The sequence below is a fragment of the Ipomoea nil genome, unplaced genomic scaffold (genome assembly GCF_001879475.1).
Source record: "Ipomoea nil cultivar Tokyo-kokei standard unplaced genomic scaffold, Asagao_1.1 scaffold0600, whole genome shotgun sequence".
NCBI classification, from domain to species: domain Eukaryota; kingdom Viridiplantae; phylum Streptophyta; class Magnoliopsida; order Solanales; family Convolvulaceae; genus Ipomoea; species Ipomoea nil.
Window position 1 is genome coordinate 228,183 of NW_017617028.1, and position 11,032 is coordinate 239,214.

An 11,032-nucleotide genomic window follows, 5' to 3' on the forward strand; every position below is an offset into this window, starting at 1 on the left:
ATGGTTGAGAGATCACCTGCCTGACCAAGTAATTGGCAATGTTCAAGAAGGAGTGAGAACTCGTGCCTCCATGCACGAAAGCATGATGGCATGTTTCCTATCACAAATAGAGCCAAAAACCATTGGAGATGCCTTAAGAGATCCAGATTGGGTCACAACCATGCAAGAAGAACTTCATCAGTTTGAACGAAACAACATTTGGGAACTTGTTCCCAGACCAACTCATCAGAATGTAATTGGAACCAAGTGGGTTTTCATAAACAAAATGAGTGAGGATGGAGTAATTGTCAGGAACAAGGCTCGGGTTGTAGCCAAAGGATATTGCCAAGAAGAAGGCATAGATTTTGATGAAACATTTGCTCCTGTTGCCAGACTTTAAGCAATTCGAATATTTCTCGCCTATGTTGCCCATAAGAACTTCAAAGTGTTCCAAATGGACGTGAAAAGTGCATTTCTAAATGGATTTCTTGAAGAAGAAGTCTATGTGCAACAACCTCCAGGGTTTATAACTGATATTGATAGTGACAAAGTCTACCACTTAAAGAAAGCCTTATATGGCTTAAAACAAGCATCACGTGCTTGGTATGATACATTATCATATTTTATTATCAATTGTGGTTTCGCGAAAGAAGTGGTTGACAAAAATCTGTATCCTACTTGTGCAGATATATGTTGACGATATCATCTTCAGATGCACAAATCCAGAAATATGTGATAAGTTCTCAAAGCTCATGCAAGGAAAATTTGAAATGAGCATGATGGGAGAACTAAACTACTTTCTCGGGTTACAAGTCAAACAATGTCCTGATGGAATTTTCATCAATTAGGCAAAATACACGAAAGATTTAATTCGAATGTTTGCAATTGATTGAAAAACATCTGTCAAAATTCCAATGAACACATCTTTACGTAAGGAAATCGACAATGAGGGAAAAGATGTGGACCAAACAAAATATAGAGGGATTATTGGATCTCTCTTATACCATACAGCGAGTAGACCTGACATTTCTTTCGCTGTTGGGGTATATGCAAGGTTTCAAGCTAAACCAAAAGAAAGTCACTTAATTGCGCCTAAAAAGATCTTAAGATATCTTAAGGGAACCCAAAGTGTCGGTCTTTGGTACCAAAGAGAAGGTTCTTTTGATCTAGTTGGATACTCAGATGCAGACTTTGCTGGGTGTAGAATTGACCGAAAGAGTACCTCGAGAACCTGCCAGTTTTTAGGGGGAAGACTCGTGTCATGGTCATAGAATGTTGTCTATGACTAAAAAATAGGCAATCATTCGGGACAAAAGGTGTCCTAGGAATGATTTTCACAAAAGACAAGGAGCATTAAAAGACTTGTACCATCTTGTCAGAGATCAAGGACAAAAGTCATGATGCTTTTGGCTCCAACGGCTACACAGTACAAGTGCATTAAATGCTCCATGCCCACTGGTCAATACACACTGGTTAATAGGTTTGAAATATTCATCTCCCTCTAACGGTTGAATTTTTCCCTTCCAATAAATACCTGTCTTCTCCATTGAAGAAGAAACTGGTTATTCAATTCTTGCTATCCAAAGAAAATCTCTTCAAACAGTTGCATCTCTTAAAGCTTTTCATAACCAGTGTTTTTGTGAAGTTTTCAAAAGGCTCATTCATCTTCTATACTTCACAATTTGAAGAAGTCTTGCATATTTTCAAGTGAAGATTCATCCAGATATCAAGATAAGGCTTCAACCTGTTGGAGAAACACAACATTATCTTTCCAACATCTCAACTCTTAGGAAGAAGTTGATAGAGGCGGAGTAACCTCGAGGAGTTGAAAAACCTATCAAGTGGATGTCCGGCTTATTGATCAAGGAAGCCAGATTGAAGTAGTTTGTACTAGGAGTGATAGTGCAAACTCTTTCACGAGTTGTGAAAGAAGAGTGGATTAGGCTTAGTTAACAACCGAACCACCATAAAAATCTCTCTCTCCATGTCTCTTTAAATACTGCACTTTACCTTTCGTGCATTGCATGTCATTTTGACCAAAAATTAAAAGCTTCTAACAAAAGTGTGCAAAGTAAAACTAATAGACGAAACCTTATTCCGATGTGCATCACTCTGAAAGGTGTATCTTTGAAAAATTGATTAGAGTTTATTCACCCGCCCTCTAGACTCTCTTTCGACCCTACCGGGACCAACAAATGAGATCAAGGATGCGTCTACATCGACTTCGGCTGCTCAGATTGTAATTCGGCGATCTCCGTAATTTCCGGGATTTGGCTCGCTGGCTGCAATCTCTGGCGACCTAAAGATTCCAGTGTAGTTAGTGGCGTTGGTCTCGGAGTGGTGGCGACTCCTGTTTCCTTTAATTTGGTTCAATTTTGAAAGCCCGAAATTGATGGTCTTGTCCCGTCTTCCAGTGCTCCATTGATCGCGACTGCGACTGGTGGTCTCGCTTTGTTCGTCAATGGAGTTTTCAATGGAGTCTTCACCTTCTACGCGCTACTTGCCGGTCGTCAATGGAGTCTTCACCTGCAACTGGTGGTCTCGACTGCGACGTGCTACTTGCCGGTCGTCAATGGAGTCTTCACATGCTCCGTCGACGTCGTATTTGGGAAAATATTGGGGGTTTAGCTTAGGGAGATTTTTGTAATATCCAACTATTATGAAATAACAACACATTAAATTAATTTATAATGCCACATCATCTTAACCGGTTGCCAAGTCATCAGAATTGGAGAAAAACCTGTAAAGAAAGCTAATTCAACAATTTTAAGAAGTTAATGTACCTAATTACACTATATTTTAGATCGTACGGGGAATTGAACACTTTGCAGTAGTAGATGGGGCTATTTGACACTTCTCCCAAAATATAATTACCATTTTTGTCCAAATATAATGCATAAAGATTTAACAAATTAAAAAATAATAATAATATAATTCAAAATTTAATTTAAAAGTGTCACTTTTTGTTCATATTTAAATACAAAATTATTCACCAAAATTTCGATGGCAATTCTTTCTATAGTTTTATATTCAATTATAATTAAGATCAATCTATGAATTCAAAAAAAACAAAATTATCAAATATAAAATATAATAAATTATATCTAAAAAAATTGGACATCCAAAAATTAGGAGCCTTGTGAAGTCGCCAAGGCCAGACATGACCATGACCGGTCCTGGCTACCGCAAATCTTAAAAGTACTTTTTGATTAATGAACCAAGATAATGAAGAATAAATTGCGCAATCGAATTGAATGGAAGATAATTCCATGAATGATTATTTAGTTATTTTTATTGATGTGTTGATAAAGCAATATTTTCAAAATATGAAAATGCCTGGTGGACAATTGTAAACAATTGTAAAACTAAAACTAAAACATTCCCCCTTCCTATTAAATCTAAAAAAAACTAGGAATAGGGGTCAAATAGGCCATTGAACTGCACACAATAATCCAATTAGGCCACTAAACTTAAAAAAACAACAATTAGGCCACTAAACTAACAAAATTCATTCAATAAGTCTAATTTATAAGTTTTGTAGATTAGTAACAAGTCACCCAAAAATTATAAAATATTTTTTTAAAAAATTATTATTTAAAAATAATAAATTAAAATATTAAAAAAAAAAATTTCTTCGCTCTGCCAGACGAAGAAAGTTACTTCGTCTCCAACCAGAGACGAAGAACCTTCTTCGTCTCCGGCCAGAGACGAAGAACTTCGTCTCCATGGCCGGAGACGAAGAAACTCTTCGTCTCCATGGCCGGAGACGGAGAGTCTCTTCGTCTCCGACCATGGAGACGAAGAGTCTCTTCGTCTCTGGCCGGGGACGAAGAGTTTCTTCGTCTCCGGCCATGGAGACGAAGAAACTTTCTTCGTCTCCATGGCCGGAGACGAAGAAGCTCGTCTCCGGCGGAGATTGAACTTGTTTTTTTTTTTTTTTTTAAATTTTAAATTATTATTTTTAAATAATAATTAAAAATATATATTTTACAATTTGGGTGACCTGTTACTAACTTGCAAAACCTGTAAATTAGCGACCTGTAAATTAGCTTAATTGCATGAAAATGGTCAGTTTAGGGACCCAATTGTTGTTTTTTAAAGTTCAGTGGCCTAATTGCATTATTGTGTGCAGTTCGATGGCCTATTTGACTCTTATTCCAAAAAACTAAAACATGTATTTATAAGTATAACTTATTGCATCCATATTTTTAAATATCCAATTTAATATATTGACCCAACTGAATTTGAATTCTCGCTTTACCAAAGATCAAAGAGAAGACCGATCCACATTCGCCTATATAGGTAGATGAATTAGCAAGGCTTAACGCAGTAGCAGCGGCGCATAATCCCTTTGCAGTCGCCTTTGGGGAACCCCTCCGTCAGGCAAATCGATGCGCAGTTTTTCTCCTGAATACATGGCCCCTTGAACTTGTAGCTCGGCCTCGAGCACATTCTCGCCTCCGCCGCCACCATTATTGTGTTTGTTCCCAGCTCTGCAAACGCATATATCCATTCATATGCATATTTATAAAAACAACAAAAATGGGAGTTTTGGGTCAGGACAGCTCAGTTAAGAAGAAAGGAAGAAGAAGAAGAAGAAGATCGAAGGAGGAGGAGGCAAACCAGTGGCCATCAACATTATCATATAGAGAAGGGCATTTGCAAATGAACGGAGAGATGAAGCCATCTTGTTTCGCAAAGGATGAAGAAGATGGATCGGAGAAGTGTTTTTTTGGATATATAGTGTTAAAGACATGAATATGTGACTTAAACTTCATGAAGATCAGACCATTTCACCATGCAGCCCATTACCCACGCAATGCCAACTGCCGCAACATGCTCCATTAAATGCGTTTTTTTTCTTTCTCTTTTTGAGTGTATAAATAGCTTGTCCATTTTGCTTTGTAAAGCATTCATTCAATTCACTTGCTGCTTTCATTTCTTTTCACCACATAGCATATATATATATATAGAGTGTTAAGTTCAGGTGCGGCGGGACTTACAGAGCGGCGTCAGCACGATTATATACCATCAATGTTAGGAAATACATCATAAAAAAATACACAAATTAGGTACGCATCACTAAAAATACATCATTAGGTATGAGTAAAAGTACCATCATTGTTCGGAAAGACACCATTAGGGATGGTGAGTTATATGGTGTATTTTTTTTTGTGTGTGTATTGTATATTTTTTAGTTTTTTTTTTTTACATTTCATTGTAGTGTGTTTTTCTTACACTGTTGGTGTACTTCTGAAACCCGTCGCACCGCAACACCATAAGTCCCCGCCGCATTTGAGCGCTAATATATGGTCCAGATCAGGTGAGGACTTAACCTTAGGTGAGCACTAATCTAGACCATTAAATAAGAATGATGTACGATTGAGATTAAAAGGAACATATCACACGGATTAAGGAAATAAATCCCTTTAAAATATTAAAAATATAAATTTAGGGGTAAATCGGTCTTATTAGAAGATGTGCATTACTATACAAAATTTCATGCATTCTTATTCTGAGTGTTGTGCCTCGACAAATCTATAGTTGTGCATTCAAACACCACCCAAAACTCCTAGTGGACATCCCAATGTCCTAGGATTCATTGAACTAGCTATGTGCACTAATGCACATCTCACCCGCCTACGGTGCACAACTTACAATACTAGGTTGCACAACCAGCACACATGAATGCACAATCGTACTATCCAAAAATTTGTACATATACACGACCATCCAAATATAGGCAATATTATACTCAAAAGAATGAGCGGAAAAAAAATAAAAATACTGATCACTTTTCATGGGATTGATCACATTCAGGGACGGAGGCACCTTAGGGGGTAGGGGGGCCTTGACCCCCCCCCCCCCCCACCCCCGCCTCGACCCCCACCCTCACCTTAAATTTTTTAGTAAAAATGTATGTATATATTGATATACTAAGGATAAAATACACTTTTGACCCCCCTCTAATTTTTTTATAAGAAAAATGTATTATGTTTATATTAAATAAATTCAAAATATATATTAAAGTTCAAATTCATTAAATAAAAAGAAACAAATCAAATAATTAAAGTGACCATTTTTCTTTATTATCTTATTTCTTTTATCAAGATTTTAGTAATGAATGACATCAAGTATATATTTTAATTTAAAAAAAAAAAGCTCGAAATTTGAGATATATGCTTTGGTTTTATTAGTTATATATGTTGATTAATTAATTAATTAGTGATTTATTGTGTATTTTAATTATTTATTTACATTTTTAAAATGTACATTTACTAGTTTAAATGATTAGTTTTGAAATTGACAAAAATTAATATTTGATTATTTAATTCAACTCAATTTTTGTCTTTTATCTCTCAAATTTTGAAATATTCAGTTAACCAGTAAAATGAATATAAGTTAATTATGACAAAATTTGGTGACAAAATAATTTACAAAACTTTTTATTTGATGTTAAGTGAAAATTCTATATTTAAATAAATGTTGTGGTTATTGTTATTATTATATTTTGTGTTATGTGAAAAAAATTCTAAAGTAATGATCGACACCTGTGTCGATCGTACTCATATAATTATGTATTTCATATTTTATTACACATAGTATAATTAGAAATCATTATCAATAATAATCACAATACACTACTGGAAATTATAGAATTTCCGACCACTTGAAAGTGATCTTAAATCAAGTCGAAAGTCTTGTTCTGACCACTTTTTGGTATCTGTAAAAACTTTTGTTGCCATTTCCGACCACTTTTTGCTTTTGACTTGATTTAAGATTACTTTCAGGTGTTCGGAAATTCCATAATTTTCCAGTAGTGATAATGTATGGTATATATAATAATATGGTGCAATTAATTATAATGTCGACTAACATTGTAAATTTTCTTTACTACCGGCCCCCCCAACTCAAGTTTTCTGGCTCCGTCCCTGATCACATTGCATGGGTGAACTCTCAATCAATGATGAAGAAATTGCGACTTCAAATTGCAACGGTGATGATCCAAGAAATAGGAAACCAATTTGGCCAAGGATTCCACATGCGTTCACACTTTTAAAAATTAAAAAAAAAAAAAAAAAAAAAAAAAAAAAAACACACACTACTGCCCAACTGTAACAAAAAAATCAATCCATGTTATCTTAAGAAATCAAATCTGGGTCATCCAAATAAAAAAAACGAACGCACAAGATTAGTCCTCTCCTCCTCACCTAAGGATGAGTCCTCATTTGATCCTTAATATATATATATATATATATATATAAATATATATATATATATATATATATAGAGAGAGAGAGAGAGAGAGAGAGAGAGATAGAGAGAGAAAATAATGCTCATATGTGGTCATGTTGTTAGGTGTGGTCGTGTGATGAAATTTCAGAATACACCAACAGTGTTACAAACATGCACCAACAGTGTAAGGGAAACACACCACAATGAAATGCAAAAATACACAGTAGACCCAAAAAATACACCATATAACTCACCAACCCCAATGGTGTATTTCCGAACACTGTATGATGTTTTTTACTCACACCTAATTGTGAGTTGTTGGCGATGCGTACCTAATTTGTGTGCATTTTTTGTGGTGCATTTCCTGACGTTGATGGTGTATATCTTACTTAACTATTGGTGTATTCTGAAAATCGCCACATGACCACACGGGAAGGGGTCGTCACACCTGAGCGCGACTATATATATATATATATATATATATATATATATATATATATATACATATATATATATATATATATATATATATATATATATATATATATATATATATATATATATTTTGGTTCCTGTGAGGTCAGGTCTTCCCGTGCGGTCAGTGCGGCATACACCATTAGGTATGCATAAATACACCATACAGTGTTCGAAAATACACCAGAATAAAATGCCAAAAAATACACCACACAAAAAAAATACACCACACATAATGGTGTATTTACGAACACTGTGTGGTGCATTTATGCATACCTAATGGTGTATGCCGCACTGACCACACGGGAAGATATGACCTCACATGAACCTGACCCTATATATATATATATATATATATATATATATATATATATATATATATAGGAAGGTTCAAGCGGCGGTGCGGCGTCACCAATAGTTCAACAAATATACACAATCAACATTAGGAAAGTACACCATAAAAACACACACAAATTAGATACACATCACCAAAAACACACCATTAGGTGTGATTAAAAACACCCACGGTGTTCGGAAATACACCATTGGGGGTGGTGAGTTATGTGGTGTATTTTTTTTGGGTCTGTTGTGTATTTTTTGATATTATTTTGCATTTCATTGTGGTGTGTTACCCTTGCACTGTTAGTGCATGTTGTTAACACTGTTGGTATATTTTGAAATTCCGCCACACCGCTGCACCTAAAGCCCTCGCCGCATTTGAACTTTATATATATATATATATATATATATATATATATATATATATATATATATATATATATATATATATATATATATATATATGTACTTGCGTTCAAATAAGGACAAGTATATTATAGAGGAATGTGAGGACATATGTAGTGTGTGTCATTAGTCTGTATGTCGTGTGCATGGCCGAATTTAGTTGTGTGCCACAGTTTGTATGTCACGTGCATACGTTTGTTAATTAATAGAGCCTGGGTTCGAAACCTGATGTTTACATGTATTCATGTGTGCCATTATATATTAAATTGTGTGCATGATAGTAATTTGTTGTGTGCCCATTATTTGTCCTCACAGTCCTCTATATATTGTTGTCCTTATTTGAACTCAACCTTCTATATATATATATATATATATATATATATATATATATATATATATATATATATATATATATATATATTCTCTTTATCCCTATTTCTCTAGTCATTTTATATTTTTCCCCGTTGATATATAACTTCTATAATACTCAATTTTCGAGTAATTCTTAACGAGTGGTATAAGAGTGGTTTAATTGATAATTATTTTTAAAGATGTTGACAGTTACCAAGTTCGATATCGAGAATTTCGAATCGAAAATTATTAGCTTTTCTATCTGGAAGGTTCAGATGGAAGCCGTTATAACCCCGAACAGTTTGAACGAAGCACTAGCTAGGAAGAAGAAGAAACCGGCTGCAATGACAGATGAAGATTGAGATGATTTGGATGACAAGGCATGTTTAACCCTCCATTTGTGCTTGTCTAAAGAGGTTTTACGTGAGGTGGTAAGGGAGACGACGTCAGATTTTTTGTCCCAGCTGGATACGCTTTACATGGCCAAACTCTTGTGAACAAGTTGCGTCTAAAGGAGCGGATTTACACAGTCCGTATGACAGAAGGTACTTCTATTAAATCTCACTTGGATGAATTGAATTCTATTTGATTGGACTTGGAGAATATTGATGTCATAATTGAAGATGAGGATCATGTTATTTTATTGCTTGCCTCTCTCCTTAAATCATACAAGCATTTCAAAGAAATTATGGTGTATGGTAATAGTAGTATTACCCTTACTTTCGACAATGTTAAGTCAAACCTATTGTCGAAATAAAAGTTTGACATAGAAATTAAGTATGGGGACAAAGGTGAAAGCTTGACTGTTAGGGAGCGTTCACTTGAAACCGAGAGTAGCAGTAAAAAATCTAGATCCAAGTCCAAAGGACGTAAGTCCAATAAATCCTGTAAGTATTGCAAGAATCATGGTCACGATGTGACTGAATGCTTCAAACTGAAGAATAAAAAAGAGAGATGGAGAGAAAAGAAGTCCGCTAAAGCTGGTGTTGTTGAAAGTGAGTAAGAGGGTGATGTTTAGTTATATGTTAGCTCTGGTGACAAACGGAGCGAAATTGAGTGGATTCTGGACTCTGGTTGTACATTCCACATGTGTCCTCACAAAGACTGGTTCGTCTCTCTGGGACCGGTTAGTGGTGGAGTTATCTTGAAGGGTAATGATACTCAATGCAAGAGTAATGGAATTGGAAGTTTGCAGATTAAAACTTATGATAACGTTGTCAGGACTCTTACCAATGTTCGGTATATCCTGATTTAAAATGGAACCTGATATCCTTGGGCACCTTGGAATCTCTGGGGTGCAAATAAATAGCTGAAGGTGGAGTTCTGAAGGTCATAAAAGGTTCTCTTGTTTTCATGGAAGCTTGTATGTGTTACATGGCAGTACTATGACAGGTTTAGTAGCAGTATCCTCATCGATGTCTGATGCTGATCTCACCCAACTATGGCATATGCGTCTAGGGCATATGAGTGAGAAATTTATGCATATCCTGAGCAAGAAAGGCCTCCTAGGTGATTCAGGTATGGGTAAATTACAGTTTGTGAGCATTGTATTTTTGGAAAACAAAAGAAGGTTAGTATCTCTACTGCTACACATCGTACCCAAGATGTTTTGGAATATATACATTCAGATTTATGGGGACCGACTAAAGTACATTCTATGGGAGGTTGTAGATATTTTATGTCTATTATTGATGACTTTTCTCGTAAAGTCTAGGTCTATTTCTTGAAACACAAAAATCAAGCATTTTCTATTTCCAAAAAGTGGAAACTACTTGTTGAGACTCAGACAAGGAAAAAGGTCAAGAAGCTCTATGAGTCAAATTTCAACGAGTTCTGTGCAGCAAATGGAATTTCCAGGCACAAGACTTTGCATAGTAAACCCTAGTAGAATGGTGTTACCGACACATAAACAGGACTTTGTTCGAGAAAGCTCGTTGTACGCTCTATAATGCTGAGTTATGGAAATAACATGATTTTTGGGCCTAGGTTGTTTCTACTGCGTGTTATTTGGTGAATAGATCTCTACAATCGTCCCTTGATTTCAAAATTCTAGATGAAGTTTGGTCAGTTAATCCTATTGACTACTCTATCTTAAGAGTTTTTGGATGTCCTGCATATGCTCATTCTAGTACAGGTAAATTAAACCCTAAAGCTGTCAAATGCATTTTCCTTGGTTATGCTTCTGAGTCAAAAGGGTATCGTGTATGGTCTCCTGATTCTTTGAATATCATTTTGAGTCGAGATATCA

The 11,032-nt window shown here is 35.4% G+C and overlaps 1 protein-coding gene across 1 annotated transcript; it reads right to left on the reverse strand.

The window, feature by feature from the left end:
• Positions 1-4,290: 4,290 nt before the first annotated feature.
• Positions 4,291-4,666, reverse strand: LOC109174305 (defensin-like protein). The gene is made up of 2 exons (XM_019323545.1): positions 4,603-4,666; positions 4,291-4,472 (listed from the first exon to the last, which is right to left on the reverse strand). The coding sequence occupies exons 1-2, from the start codon at positions 4,664-4,666 to the stop codon at positions 4,291-4,293; spliced, it is 246 nt and encodes an 81-aa protein (XP_019179090.1).
• Positions 4,667-11,032: the final 6,366 nt, after the last annotated feature.